We start from the raw sequence: 16,133 nt of genomic DNA, 5'->3' as shown, positions 1-16,133 counted from the left end.
TTCTACCAACCAGTGGCGGCTCGTCCTATAGGGCAACTGGGGCATTGCCCCAACTAAAATTCTGTTCAATAACAATTTAACCATTTATAGACGCACAGCGATCAATACATACCGAGATCACAGCGAAACCCGAGTTATTTTTGTGCTTTCGCTAGCAAATGCCCATACATAGCGAAGTCTCGGCGAAAATCGAATTCTCTTTTGTGTTTTCGCTTTGTGAATGCCTAGCCGGGGAGCGCTCAAGCTTTCACTATCTATTCTCTCAAAGCCGCGCACAATAAAGAAACGCTGATTTACTCTCTCATATTCGTAAAATGACCGAGCAAGTGGGGCAACTATGCCTGTTTGCCCCTAAGGTGTGATGTAACAATCATATCTATATCTGAACTCGGTTACCGTAATATGCGTTGAGTCGACCTTTGCTGGTATAGGTCGATTTTGGCGGCGCTTCGCACCATGATAATTCTTGAAACTTGGTATGATATGTCGTGAAGGTAGTATTTAGCACTGCTCCAAGTTTCAGGCTTGCTACTTAAAGATAAGGGTAGTTATTTCGTTTCCGAAGTTCAGTGTGTGCTGATCTATCATGTACATTGTACAGCAAATAGATTTTACTCAAAAGCCGGTATTGGTCTCCATTGATTTTGACGATGTTCCATACCGAGATCGGTCATGACATTTGGCACGGTAAGTCTTAATGTTAGTATCGATCGCTGTAACAAGTTTGAAGGTTGTCACTGAACTATGTGGGTTAGGGTTGTCCATAATTTGGAAATTCTTACGAATCCTCCGTTGTAATGTCTTATTCTATAGATTATTGATAAGAAACGACACTGAGCCTGAAAGAAGCTCACAGGAAGGCCGTTAAGATTTCGTGCAAAGCGTTTGAAAGTAGCTGCCGAAGAATGGGCGTTCCACCGACCATAGAACGGCGAGAACACTAGCAATCACGAAACCGCGGCTCTTGATTGGCTAATCCGCTACGCTTCAATGACCACGACATCAGCAGCTTGCTGTGTCGTTGATCAAGGAGTCTGCTACCGGCGGCGATTCTGAAAGCGCATTTTATGTCGGTTCACAGATAATGATTTAGGATTGATTCAGGGTATGTTGAGGTACGAAATACATGATGAACAAACAACAGCTGCTTCACAAAAACGTCTAAAGCATGATTGCTTTATTGTGAAGGAAACCGCCGTAGCCTATATGCCTTGTTTTCAATGAGGGAAAGTATAGGAGCTTATGCAAATACCGACGGATTCCTAGTTTTAGAAAGGCTATATCATTATTGAATACAAAGATAAAGCTTAACAATGACACTGTAATTTGTGTGATCTTATTGGGCTCAGGTTATAGTACATAATTGAAGTTTTGAATGCTCTAGGGATCGGCTGAATCAAACGGTTAGGCTTGGCACTCATCAGACGTTCACAGCAAATTGAATTCACTTGTAAGTGTTTTCAAAGTCCCTAATGATGCCGCAGAAACGAGGTTTAAATGCAAGCACAGACTATGCTTGATATGATGTACAAACTATGCTGCATGCTATGCACTATGCAGCATTGCCTGCGCCTACCTTCACACCCCTGTTATGTGCGAATATTAAGGACTTTGACATATCCTGTTCAGCATAGTAAGTGCTTACTTTTACACCTCTTTTCTGCGTCATCATCAAGGACTTTGACAACACTTGCAAGAGAAAACATTTTGATTCAAGCATCTGACAAGAGTCAAGCATAACCCGCTGATTCAGCCGATTCTTAGAGCTTTCAAAACTTCAACTATGTACTACAACCTGAGCCCAATAAGATAACACAAATTATAGTGTCATTGTTAAGCTTTATATTTGTATTCAATAATGATATATTCTTTCTGAAACTAGTAATCCGTCGCTACTTGCATAAGAGCCTATGCTTTCACTCGTTGAAAACAAGGCATATAGGCTACGGCGGTTCCCTTCACAATGAAGCGATCATGCTTTAGACGTTTTTGTGAAGCAGCTGTTGTCTGTTCATCATGTATTTCGTACCTCAACATTCCCTGAATTAATCCTAAATCATTATCTGTCAACCTACATACAATGCGCTTTCAGAATCGCCGCCGGTAGCAGACTCCTTGATCACCTACGCGGCAAGCTGCTGCTGTCGTGGTCATTGAAGCATAGCCGATTAGCCAATCAAGAGCCGTGGTTTCGTGATTGCCAGTCTTCTTGCCGTTCTATGGTAGGTGGCACGCCCATTCTGCGGTAGCTACTTTCAAACGCTTTGCACGAAATCTTAACGGCCTTCCTGTGAGCTTCTTTCAGGCTCAGTGTCATTTTTTATCAATAATCTATAGAATAAGACATTACAACGGAGGATTCGTAAGATTTTCCAAATTATGGACAACCCTAATGTGGGTGGTAATTTTGTTTCCAAAGTCGAGTGAGAGCTGACTTTTCATTTATCACTAACAGATTTACGCAAAAGCCGTTATTGGTCTCTATTGATTTTAACGATGTTCCATACCTAGATCTGTCATGAGCTTTTGAACGTTATGTCTTGATTTTAGTATCGAGCGCGGTGCCAAGTCTTAAAGTTGACTCTCAAGGATTGAGGCAGTTATTCCGTTTTCGAGGTCGAGTGTGGTAGAGATGCGCGCTGATCTGATACTTAGCCTACGTCCATCATTGCGGATCTCACGCAAAAGCCGGTGTCTGTCTGTGCTAATCTAGTCAGCGTTCCATAACGAGATCGGTGATGATATTTCCAATGGTATATCTCGATGATTGCATGAAACAGCTAACTAAGATTCTCGGTTTGCATTCAAATATTCACATAATTTTATGTTCACCAATGTCCATTTCACTGTGAAATTGTGGCCTTCAAATTTTACTCAAACTTCGCCGTTCGTCTGTTTGAATTGATTTTGACAGTGTACCATGCCGGGATGGGTTATGAGATTGCGAATGCTACTTTTCGATGATTTCATGTAACAGTATACTAAGTTTACGGCTTTCATTCATGTATTTATTGATTAATATATTTTCCAACGGCGATTTCGCAGCAGACTTATAGAGTGTAAGCAGTGGTTGCCCTACGATTGGGGGGCCCTGGGCGAGACTTCCGGGGGGGGGCTATAAGTATGCAATCGCAGCTTCGCAGATATGGGACTTTTTACTCATCTGAACGCAATCATCTTCTTAATTGGTACAAGGATTTCCCCGTCTTTCCGCTACAAACCCTTGAAAAAAGCGCTAAAACCGAAGAGGGGGCCCTTCGACCAGGGGGGGCCCCGGGCGACCGCCCACCTCGCCCACCCCAAAAGCCATCACTGAGTGTAAGCCGTATGTGTTGTGTCACAGTCTCCAGTTTCAAGGCCAAAATGTGATATGCTGTTCCGAGACCGAAGTTCCGAGGCTGCTGTCCTTAGTTCTTCAAAGACCATTCAAATTGATGTTCTGGATTCAATATGACAGGCCCAATCTGTGAGATAACAATTGCGTATGTGTCCGAACTCGTTGACCTTTGCAGTTAGGCTTACGCAATCTCTCGAGTTCTATAGTCATTGGAATTAGTCTGGTCAAGTCAAGTGCGAACATGAATCGTATTGAATCTTTGCTCCGTACGTAGTTTACGCAGTTGCCTTTAGAGCGAAAATTGGAGGTCTAGAAATTGTCCAGTCCATTGATCCAATCGTACGCCGGGTACCTCCGCTTTGGTTGCCTATCACCTGGTCGTTACTAGGGCTGGACAAAATCGAGTACCTGAGTGATTCGATTCTGAATCACGTAAAATGCTTCGAGTCGAGTCGAGTAATCGAGTATCACTCATTATGACGTCATAGCAGAATATTATTTGTCAATGTTCAAATATGTACCTTTTAAGCGACCACAAAGAATATAATGCCTGTTATCCATCATATTGAGCATACTTTGGTATTTTTTTCGACCATACCGATTTCATTGCACTTGGTGACAATATTGTGGGATGCTCATGACTTCGGAAATGTGCTATTTCCAGTAACGTTCGTAGCTTTGTACTTTATGTTTCGTATGCTACGATACGGCCAACCAAGGTTCCAAGGCTTCAACAGTGAAATTAGCATAAGCTCGTTGATCGTTGATAAACTCCTCGTTGATAAATCAACTTTCAGTGGTGAGGAGCGTATAATTTCAGTACTCAAAAAAATCGACTTTTACTACTCGACTCGAATCATTAAAATTAATACTCGATTCAGATTCGAGTACTCGAATCATTGTGCCCACTGCCCAGCCCTAGTCGTAACCAGGGCTGTGGAGTCGGAGTCGGAGTCGGGGTAATTTTCGCTTGATGGAGTCGGAGTCGGAGTCGTGAAAACTATAATAGCTGGAGTCGGAGTCGGAGTCGTGGGGAAAATACTGACTGGAGTCGGAGTCGGAGTTTGTGAGAATGACCCTGACTTCGACTCCGACTCCGACTCCAACTTCTGTATCATGAAAACATTTGCTTTCAAAGAGTTTTCAATAGAATTTTTATGTACCACCAATCACTGTTATTAATAACCATACAGATCAGGTGCGACCAGCCCGTGGCACACAGGCCAAATTTGGCACACGATAAGGCTAGGTGTGGCCTGCGAGGTAATTCTCGAAATTATTTATGACATCAGGTAAAATTGTAAGGCCAACCAAAATTTGATTAGCATGATTGCGACATTAGATGATGACTAAAATAACATTTCTGACGCATTGACGTATCCAGGTGCCAGCCACATTTATCGCAGATCTTCGTATATGACCATAAAGTAGAATATTTCATAGCGGATTTATTTGACTTGAAATTTTTCTCGGTACTTCGCATGATTCATTGTCACTAGATTTCTTGCATTCAGTATTTGAGCCCCTTTCTGAAATTTATAAATACATAATATTCACAGAATTGAGTCTAACTATATTCGCAATTAGGTAATAACGTGTCGTTCAACATGCGGCTTCGGTTGTGCACTCGCAGCGAGATCGTCGACAAAGCATTTGCACAAAATAATAGAGGCATGTTCACTGATACCGTCGATTTTGCTATGTCTAAACGTCGAATAATCCTGTCCTTGCCAAATGAGCCCAGTGGTATACAGATGCGACCCCCAATGTATATTAGCAACATATTTATTGATATAATTCAGTCATTATCTTGAAACAAAATTTCGCACTTCGCGCGACCAGGGCCTTGTTGCGCACTGCACAGTTGCATGACATATTGTTATCAATTTTAGAGCGTATTAATATAAGTCTTGTTTGCAATGTTACCTAATTCGGTTCGCTTCTATAGGATATCGGACGACTAAAAAAAGGTTATCAACATTCCAGTTGCCCGCGCAATGGTTCGTAAATCTCATGTGTCCCTTTGGCCGGAAAATTTGCCCTGATATAGATAAAATTAGACATTATTTGCAAATTGCAACTCAGTTGCACTGGGGAAGAAAATCGCAATATGCGTTTTCGCGATGCAGTCAAAATTGATGCAATTTTTGGAATTGTACCATGATACTGTTGCAGAGCAAATGCATCGGCTGGTTATGTAAAATTGTAAAAATGATGTAAATATGGCCAAACGATGCTTCCCACTTGACAAAATTAAAAATATTTGTAGTGTAGCTCAGCTGTTTGGGTCGAACAAATGATTAAGAAAGACTACAAGTCTTAGTCCTTGAATACTTGACTAAGTACATGTAGACTAGACATAGGCTATGGTCTTTGACTACTTAACTAAATTCCATTAATGACCAATGTCTATTAGTAGTACGAGTGTGTGTGCTTGTAATCAGTATAGTGTGCAATGACAAAATTAGTGAGTTCAATCTCTTTATTAGTTGCTGACTCATACACAATAGCTACACTTGGATTTTTATCTACATTTTTATTGTACAGGATTGGATATCTGCCATATTTGAATGATTCATACATTTCAGGATATTAGTGGATATTAGTCCATGTTATAAAAACTTGAAAAAGGAAGGATATTTAGGAAATCTTTCTTTCATGTTAATTGCATAGTGGATAATTCGAGCTGTGCCACAATGAAACAATTTAGCATGCCACCGTTAATCATATGTTGACAATGTGGCATATAATTTTCGAAGTAAATTGGTAATAATGCTGGAGTCGGAGTCGGGAGTCGGAGTCGGTACGTTTAAAGACCCAGCAGTCGGAGTCGGAGTCGGTACGTTTTTAGACTCAGGAGTCGGAGTCCGAGTCGGTATATTGAAAATGTGTGGAGTCGGAGTCGGAGCCAGAGTCGGTGGTAAAATTTACCGACTCCACAGCCCTGGTCGTAACCACCAGCTCAGTGGTCGTAACACACCGAGGATCGTGTACGAAACACTTTCGGACGGGCTTAGAAAAATTAGGGCCTATCGATTTGCGTAATCTCTAACTCTACTATGAAATCATAACGCATGCTACTAAGGATGACCTGATAATTGATTCGTGGCATAGGGACGATTCTTAGTTCACGTATATTTTGTAAAATAATCCTTTGATTAAAAAAAAATGAATAAAACATTTGTTACCACACTTCAAGTCACGGCTCACCGGCAAACCTCTCGCGGCACCTACGTTCGTTAAAATCACTGTTATCGGGAAATTCATGTGACCATCATAAAGTTACATTTTTACGTTAGAAAACGCCATTGTGACGTCATGTTGATAAAAGTCGCTCGCAGCCCTTGCCCCACCACCCGATATTGTCACGAGCCGCCACTGCCACCAACCCATTTGGGCAGAAAAATATGGCGTACACTACGAATCCCATATATTAGTGCTATCAATACGTCAAGGATATGACATGGTGACGTGACAGTTGATTGATATGTAAGGCTCTTAGGGACTTACAATTGAAAATACTGGGCCAATATGGCTCTTCGGTCGATAAAGGTTCCCGACCACTGGCATAGGCGGTATCTTACAAAAGCCTATAGAAGTGGGCCGCGCTACAATTAAGTCGGCAGCTACTAAATCATTATAAAGAATATCGTCCTGGTGAAAAGGACAATTATAGTCGAAAAGACGATGAATACCACAAACAACAAAAGATCAAGAGCCTCCTCAAAATTGAACTTGTCGCGCTTCCGCCGAAGCAAAATCAGCGATAATATATTCAAAATTAAGTTATTGAATGCACTGCACACTTGCACAGAAAACACTCTCAGCGAAACCAGAACCCACCTCAGACTTTTACAGAGGTATAAATCGAGTACAACAGTTTATTACAAATTATACATGCACGTAATAGGAACGTGTTATGCAATGTACGTACGTACACGTAGGCGCGTAGGATTTATGACCGCGACATAGTTCTGATTTAGGTTCTGTTTTCGTGTACCACCCTTTGTGGCCCTTTGGGTGTGAACTGTGAACACACACTCTTTTCGCTAAGAGTGTATGTAGTCTCTTTCTATATAGAAAGATTCGATATATCTATAGCCGATCATTATTCATGGTAAAACGTAAATACGACTTTATCATTTTGAGCTTCAGTCAGAAACTCCTCTCACACACAGCTCACAATTGAAACACCAACGGTAAGATAAAGTTTCCGACACAAGCATAAATATGGTGCCGAATCAAGTAGGTGTGATTTAGTCCAATCCCTGTCTGGACCGTACCAAATTAGCTCATGATTAGCCATCTTTCCGTGCTGTGTGCACTGTGTACACAGCCTGATTTGCCGCTCCCTTGCAACCTGCCACCCCTAGCGCAGAGCCAAAACCGCCAAGTGGTAGAAAATTCGTGGTGGTAACGAAGGCAACGACCTTTTTTTTAGTCAACCAACATAAAGTGTGAAATAAAAACTGTTATTCTGTAGTTGAGCCGGACAGTTGACCATTTATTTTTTTAGTCAACCGACCACGAAGTAGGTAAAATTTCACCTTATTTTCAGGATTTTACTCCACTATTCTAAGTCTGAAAATTTTGAAAAATCCTTTCCCGATTTCAAAATATGGTAACCCTAGCGGCATATGGTGTCCTAAATGGTGTGGACACAGCGAGATTGAACGGCACATTTTATTTGGGTTACGTCATACTTTCCATTCGTTCAAAGGCAATTTTACGGTCATTTTTGACCGGCTTGCCGAGCGCTCACTTTGATAAAACGGTTATCAATGGAAAGCCGCCGCTGTACTGAGTACGAAAATATATATTTTATTCTTCCAATGGCCCTGGAACACTACAAAATCAGACTCGAATTTCACATTGTGATGGCGTTTGGTAGGGTGCGGTGTATGCGTTGCCAAAATGATTGGCGGCTCTAAAACTTTGGAACAAAATAATTGCCGCATGCTGGCCAAAACGTTCGTAACATTGATATGCCTACTGTCCAGTGTCCAGGCGCCGAAATGACCAGCGTCGAATAGTCAGTGCCCGCAGCTTGAGCCGCATGTATCAGATGAGACCTGCCAAGGAAAATAATGAGCCCCGTGCCAAACGCGAATTGGAATCGTGTTCGTCTCGCAGAAGGAGACGTACGCCAACGACACGAGCACTGCCGAGAATACGAAATTTACGAAGGTATTTATAGGTTGCGAATCGGCAGGTGTAGGTGAATCGGATAGTAATGTAGCGGATATCCTGTATTGTGCATGCCTGCACTGGTTGCTGTTGTTACGGAATGAACTGATTGATTGCGACTGTACCGTGGAAGCGAAATCGGACACGCCGGCGATTTAACCCCGCTCTGAGATATGTTAGTATTGCTATCTGAGCATATCGCGGATAAACCCCTATTGGTGCTACGCAAACGATGTGCTTTTATTGCTTACTTCATCCACCAAAAGGTGGAGAGCAATACCACCACCACCACATAATTTTGGTAATTGTACGGCGATCTATGTCTAATTAATATGAATCCACTAAACCACATTTGTTTTCAGTGGGCCTATATGGACCCAACTTGGCAAGTTTTGATACCTTGAACCTGAGTGTGTTTGCTTCGCAAACTGTATTAACAAAGAAAGTACAGTCTAAAAACAAGATAGCAAGAGTAATGTTTGCACCATAAGTACAGCTATTCGTCTTTCTGTGTTTGTTTGTTTGTTTTGGGGTATTCATGGTGTTTGTCGACTACTATGGTCATTTACACCAGGCCGATATTATTCTTATTTTCCGTAACTGCCGACTTATAGCACGGCCCACCTCTAGGCTTTTGTAAGACACCGCTGACGCGGATGAGGTGGCGAGGAGGAGCCTAGGTAAACCTCCAACACTTAGGTCTTTCTGTGTTACTAAATATAGACCTCCCTACCGAACACCTCGAGTAAGCGGCTCTCTATCTTACCCAGCCTGAATCGCCTGAACATATATCTGAATCCAGTTCGAGCTATCCTACAATATCATGATGACATACGGTTTATCGCAAACGCATCCATCGTTATTTTTAATGTTTTTTTTTTCAGATTTGGCAATAAAGGCGTTTCTGAAAACCATAGAAAGAGCCAGTGAGAAGGAACAAATACCGTACCTTTATGAGCATATGAGTCGATCAAAAACGTTTCGTCTCTTTCGAAGGTAGGCTGGGAAAACTGCGAAGTTCAATGGGTGACGTATTGCGATATATTATGTTTCAAGGACAGTCACGTCCTCTCTTGGGGCTCTAGCGAGACCGGGGAATCTTATAGTCTACCGACCCTAGGTATAATAGGAGGGGAGAATCCGAGTTTGGTGGGGGTCAAAGTCTCAAAAAACTTCATTGACGCCACGGAGACGGTTGGAATGGGTCACAATTCCGCTAATGATGGGGCCTAATTGCCTGCAAACAATGATGACCAAGATGGCCTCGTTATCAAAAATCATATTAATGAGTTTAGTGTCTGTCTTGGCATCCGTGGAACCCCCGAGACTGGCTCATGCAACTCCTAGTGTTCCGTGGAACACCGGTTAATCGAATCACTGCTCTAATACAACAATGCCACATTGCGACATATTTGTGATAAACTGATAGAAATATATATTTTACTTGCGTAGCATAGCTAACATATTGTTTAGAAAAAATTTAGCTTAACCCTGCCATGTTTAAGTTTGGCAGTGGGGAAACGGTTGCCAGCACGTCGAGCCTATAAGCGTGCGGGAATGGAAAGACTGTAAAACCGATGGTCACAGTGTTTTGGATATCGTTACTGTCTTTGGTGATGACAAACAGATTCAATCTTCCGGTAGAAATTCGCTCTCCGCATCCTCGAGGACATTTCCAACGCTCTCTAATTTTACCTGAAATGAGAAGAAATTGGATCATGTCAAGGCATTTCGATCACTCTTAGGCGGGGATGATCTATCAGCTAGACATATACGAGGTTTGATGCAAATTAAAGCCGGATTAAACTCTGTCCCGAATATAAATCCTTGCAATATGCCTTGCACCCGATAATTCACTACTTACACCTAGGCATGCCATAGAAATCGCAATGAATTATGCATTGAACGGACAGTTGCGTCGCGACTGTGGAAGCATGATGAAGATAACCTACTTCTGAAATTGCAGAGAGGATCTGCACGAATAACGCAAAATGACTAACGACACTACAAATTGATGCAATTTCCACACTTATATTAGTTACCATGATACGAGCTCTATTTGCCCAGACGTTATGAGGTGGAAGTAGTAAAAAAACATGCCTACTGGAGTGAGTTAACAAGTAGGCAAAACCTACTTAAGTACTCCATGAAAGTATAAGTACTCATTTACTGACCAGTGACCACATTCGGATAGAGGGGATTATATCGATCAGCTGTTATGATCAAATCATCCAGGCACTCAATTTGGCCCTGTCCTACTGACTACCTCTTCAGGCGGTATGGACAGTGGACACTAGCACCATCAATGCATGTCCATATAATATGACATTGGATTACAGCAGTGGTGTATGTTATATCACTGCACCACTGGGGCTGTGGGTTCGTATCCGACCAAGGCCAACCAGAGCAGTGGATCTAAACCACCGGTCCGTGGACCGGTGCCGATCTGTGACAAGATTCCCACCAGATATATTAGAAATTTATGTCTCCATTCAAAAATGCAAGATCTCGGGTCCTTGTCAACTGATTAGAAAAATAGACATCAAATTTTAAATTTATTCAGAAGTGTGGAACGTATTAGATGCATGGTGTCGCAACATAGAGTTCATGGTCTATCTTACGTGTTGGTCACAATGTGTTCACAGTGGTTCGCAACCTTTATGTCTTCATTCCCCACTTCAGATTTATTCCGAGCCTTCATTCTCCACTACCCAAAACTTTTGTCATTACTGAGCAGCTATTTGCTTGTTTGAGTACACAATAGACACACAACCACACCAGTACACAAGACAATCACCTATAACAGCAACATAACCGTATTGTGAACCGATACTGGTAACCCTCAAAATTTAGCGAAAGCGTTATTTCACGTCATACTGGTCGTGCTGGATGCATTTGTGATGTCATCACTGGTTATCCGGAGTTAAAAAGAGTTTTTGTGAACAACACGCAATAAAATTTTCAGAGCAGTTAACTGGTAACGGTAATTGCGCATTTGTGTCCGTAAATATGTAGACTGTCCTGTAAAAAGTGTTCAACAAATGGGTCTATTCCCCACCAGAAACCATTGAATTCCCCACCGGTTGGAAACCACTGTGTAAACAGAAAAGTGTTATAAGTAACTGTTGAAAAGTACCCTAAAACTCGTTTCGGACAAGTTATGTGTGAAAGCATCGGAGACGTTTGAATTAACTCTTGGCAGTATGATAGAGCCTATCGCAAATAGCTAAGTCACATTTCTTTTAATGGACACCAAACAATGGCAATCAAGTTAGTGGTCTTCAATAGGACCTTGCAAACTTCGCCTTGCAGAAACATCAACAAATATTTAGGGTGAATTTTAGTTGTTGAAGGTTCATCCGTAACCAGCAGGATTTATTTTGAAGTTTTACTGGTCTGCGAGGTCAAAAAGGTTGAGAACCACTGAACTAGAGCCTCGCTGCCTAAGTGTTTGAGGTTCATCTAGGCCCCACCTCGCCATTTTCATTTTCTTTAGGCCATATCTTGGCCATGGGCGTGTTTGAAACAATGTGACTCGGATCAATGAATGATCAGAATAAAGTAACTAGGCACTCTAGCACCTCCACAGTGGATGAGTAAACCTTAAAACTAAAGTTTTAAGAAAAAGTCAGTTTTGAAAAAGTGTGTCATAAGCTACTTAGATTCCACAGCGATGAAATATTGATCTCATTAGGGCGCCACCAGGGATGATCAGCTTTAAAATCCGAATTTAATCTGCTGGGACACAGAGTATTAAACTCAACCACTTACTGCAGGAATTGGATACATGGTTGGAGAGGGTGCACTTTCGCGCAGAAAATCAATCATGGTCCCGCACTTGGCGATATCATTCACCCAAACGCCTTCATAAACTTGTCCGGAGTCGAGGTAAAAATATCTTCCACGTCCGTTTTTCTTCCCGTCTCTCCACTCCCCTTCATAACGATTCTCCGAAGCTGCAAAGTTTACAACATATTACCGTACCGTACCTATCTAAATCGTTTTAATTCCAGAGTGGCCTGAAACCACATACTAGTGTTTCTTAAGATGCCCGCCTGATGATATGTTGCTAATTTTTGTCGGCATAGTGGATTGAAATAGATGAACGTATACTATTTGAGAAGGTACTGTGTGAATATGTGTGATGCGAGAATACAGCGGGCTATTTGTGGATGTCAACATTGAAATCACCATGACTTTATTATATGACTAGTCCAACCGATATTAGAACTTTAGACCGATGGTGGTATCAACGATATAATAGATTTTTGTTAATAAACCGATACCAAAATATCACATATTCAAAGTGCAACTTCTAATTAGCGACAATAATTTGAAAATTACATCTCATATCACCTTCATGTATTTACAATAAATGGGAGCAGAGATACACTACAATTTCCATTCCAAAAGGTGTATATTATCCGGTAGGCTAGTTGAAGAAACACAGCTATACCATCACATAATTGTTCATGTTCATGACAATGGAGTGATAGAATCAACATTTTATAGTGGTAACAACTTGGGTTGCTTAGAGCAAGGAAAATAAAACACTCGTAATGCCCAGAGTAATTTGATAGGCCAATAAATATGTTCCGAAGTTGGTCAAGACCAATATTTTTACAAAGGCAGATATCTGCCGGTCGATATATCAGTCTGACTCTATATAAGACACTTATTTGGAATGATGTACGATGTCTATATAATGTTTTTATTTTAAATCACATCTATGTTTACTCTTGTTATATCCTTATTCTCGCTACAGCGAATTAAGAAGATTTGCCTCACAACATGCAGTTGGGTTGAACGTTTGTACACAGCAGCTCGCGCGCCCAGTGGCGCAGTTAACATAATTTTCTTTGTTGCATTGTTTCCTCAGATGTAGTTGGGATTATATATTTAAATCTAATACATCTTCCGCAGGAATGGTATGTCCCTAATCTCTCGTCATTATCAGGAGACAAGACTTATTAACTCTATCAGCATAATAAAATAGTTTTGGTGCATTCAAGTTAAAGCATGTTTACAAGGCTTTGCATAGACCGCCAAAATATTACAGATCTTATTTCAATAGGGAGTTAGGGGCAGAATATTATATATAAGATACTAATCCCCAGAGGTGGTCAAAGTATTCATCATTGGTACTCAAGTAGAACTAGAAGTAGTGATTTCCAAGTAAATAATAAAGTGTATTCTAGGCCTAGTTTTGTCTAGACAACTAAAAAAATGTTTAGTAGAATTACAAGTGGAAGTATAGGCCTAGTCTCAAATCACCACCATGTGAATAAGTAGTACCAGTGCGCAAAGTCTACTTGAGTACTTTGAAAGGTAGAAGTACTTTCTTCTTGACCACCTCTGCTAACCAACATATACAGGCAGTCTATAATTAAGAGTGGCATCCATCAACCAAAATCGACTGCGATTAAAGACCAAGTTGATTCAGTCCAAAGAAATCATATCCTACATCCCTATCGGTAATAGTTGCTGAATTAAACCCTTACATTGAGAGACATCAACCTGTGATTCAAATCGAAACTCACCTAATCTGTGCATTCCTCGGCCACATTGCTTATCTTCTTTCCATTCGCCTTCATATATTGATCCATCGCCAAAGTACATTCTCCCCCATCCTGACCTTTCATCTTTGAACCACTCTCCCTCGTAGTACTCAGTATCAGTGTAGAAGAAAGTGCCGTATCCCTTAAATATAGTAATGACCATTAAAACATAATAACATCATCCTTGAATCGAGAGTCTGATTTTCTATGTATATGGTGATTGCTGAGTACAGAGTAGTCAAGTGTGTCTGGTAACCCAAGTTGCTGAAGTTGCACAACATTTTCTTCGGATAACGATTGGTTAGAAATAATAAGATATGTGGACTTGCATTTTGCATATAGCTGACTGGGCAAACGAAGGGAGGTTTATTACCAGCATCTTCTTACATATATGGGATCGAGATTGAGCTCACAGATTATGCTACACTAGATGCAACAACCAGAAATACTTTTACACAAATTTAGAATGGCCAAGCACAGGTTAGGACAACTTGCCTTTTTACCTTGATACTGAATTGACCGAGCTATATAGTTGGCTACATAAGCTACTCGCTTCATAATTTATGACTCTGAAAAAATAAAACCTCAAGCATATTGTTGAAAAAGCAGGATCATGTACGGTTAGGACTCTTCTTTTTCTCAGGTGTAATACGCATCAAGTTCATGAAATATTTTTATAAATGTTGGTAGAAATGGAATTCAGGAATCGTTTTGAAGAATCGATACCGGTCAAGTCGTCTCAAAGCAAGCGTAACGAAAGGATTTGAGTTCAAGATGACTCGAAGTCTCTTTGTCGGAATCGAGAGAGTCAGATTGGCAAGACAGCTTCGAAGCTGACCCAAACTGCCATGTAAATGGGCCTTATGACTTGAAGATATGCAACCATAACCTACGTGTTTCATGTCATTTTTCCATCCTCCGGAATATTGCTTTTTGAAGATACCTGCTTCTTTATCTGGAATACTTAACGTTCCAAACCCATTCCGCTTTCCATACTTCCAATCCCCGTCATAGATACTGTTGTCTTCTTTCGATAGCTTTGTGCCCTTACCTAGTATATAGAGTGAAAATGAATCAAATAACCGCTTATTTAAGATTGAATTATTGAGAATACATACCGTGTCTTTTGTTGTCTAGCCATTCCCCAGTGTATTGATCACCATTCACAGAGTATACCGTATGTCGAAGTCCTTTCTTTTGCGCTTTGTAATCCCATGCATGCCAAAGCGGCTCAACCTTTCTAGCTTCTTTAATGCGAGGCATGATATTTGGTGTGTATTAGTGAAAAAATATATGTACTCTGCAATTTTACTTTCCCTAACAATAGAAAACATTCGACATGAGTTGTTGGAAATCGGGTCATGCTGTTACCATGACAATAACCCGAGGTTGTGTAATGAACCGTTACAGTCATTTGGTTCTGAACACCGACCATAGCCATAGACTATGCCATGGCCTTTACAAAGGCTATGCACCGACCAAGCCATATGCGAGAGCTATGCATTCTAAAATTACATGGTGATCTGCTTTTCTATGGTAAAGGATAAAAAAATTTGGGTAGTTAAGTATCATTTTATTATTAATTTTATCATGGTTGCTAATTGCTAAAATCGCTAATAAACCACTGATGATGGTTGTATTTGCATTATAATATTTTATTTAGTTATTTTATATATATTTTGTTCGATTTTGCTGATACCTCGCTTAAATTGACTCGATCAAAGAGGGTATTAATTTATCTAAAAACGAACAAAATTATAATCCACTAGTCGATCGTTGACTGTTTCGGAAGTCCGCTTGCCCGGATGAGAAGAATATCATCAACTTATCGGATTACGCACTGTCGTCGACACTCGCATGGATTAAATTTTTGCATACCACCAATTAATGTCAAGAGTGAGGAGGTTTTCGCCGAGATGCTAATACAGGGGTTTTCAAAGGGTGGGCCATGGCCCACTGGTGGACCACAGAGCATTCTGAGGTGGGCCGCAAAGCTATTTAGAAAATGTTGGAGTTAATGTAAGTTTAGTTATATTTGTAATGTTAAACGC

The 16,133-nt window shown here is 40.9% G+C and overlaps 1 protein-coding gene across 1 annotated transcript; it reads right to left on the bottom strand.

The window, feature by feature from the left end:
- Positions 1–9,935: 9,935 nt before the first annotated feature.
- LOC145434234 (MORN repeat-containing protein 3-like) lies at positions 9,936–15,422 on the bottom strand. The gene is made up of 5 exons (XM_080311586.1): positions 15,201–15,422; positions 14,976–15,133; positions 14,065–14,224; positions 12,296–12,480; positions 9,936–10,219 (listed from the first exon to the last, which is right to left on the bottom strand). Exons 1-5 carry the CDS (start codon positions 15,343–15,345, stop codon positions 10,154–10,156), a joined length of 714 nt encoding a protein of 237 aa, XP_080167712.1. The 5' UTR covers positions 15,346–15,422; the 3' UTR covers positions 9,936–10,153.
- Between the last annotated feature and the right edge of the window lie 711 nt (positions 15,423–16,133).

This window comes from Botryllus schlosseri, chromosome 2 (assembly GCF_051294905.1).
Source record: "Botryllus schlosseri isolate E-star chromosome 2, Bs_hap1, whole genome shotgun sequence".
Taxonomy (NCBI): Eukaryota; Metazoa; Chordata; class Ascidiacea; order Stolidobranchia; family Styelidae; genus Botryllus; species Botryllus schlosseri.
The sequence above is the reverse complement of the archived record's forward strand: the minus strand, read 5'-3'. Positions and strand labels throughout refer to the sequence as shown.

What these genes read in the sequence shown, in the direction of transcription:
- LOC145434234 (XM_080311586.1), bottom strand. Translation starts at nt 15,345, where the DNA reads ATGCCTCGCATTAAAGAAGCTAGAAAGGTTGAGCCGCTTTGGCATGCA. An exon ending in GCTAGACAACAAAAGACACG is followed by an intron (nt 15,134 to 15,200) that starts GTATGTATTCTC and finishes TCTATATACTAG; the next exon opens with GTAAGGGCACAAAGCTATCG. An exon ending in GGAAAAATGACATGAAACAC is followed by an intron (nt 14,225 to 14,975) that starts GTAGGTTATGGT and finishes ACTATATTTAAG; the next exon opens with GGATACGGCACTTTCTTCTA.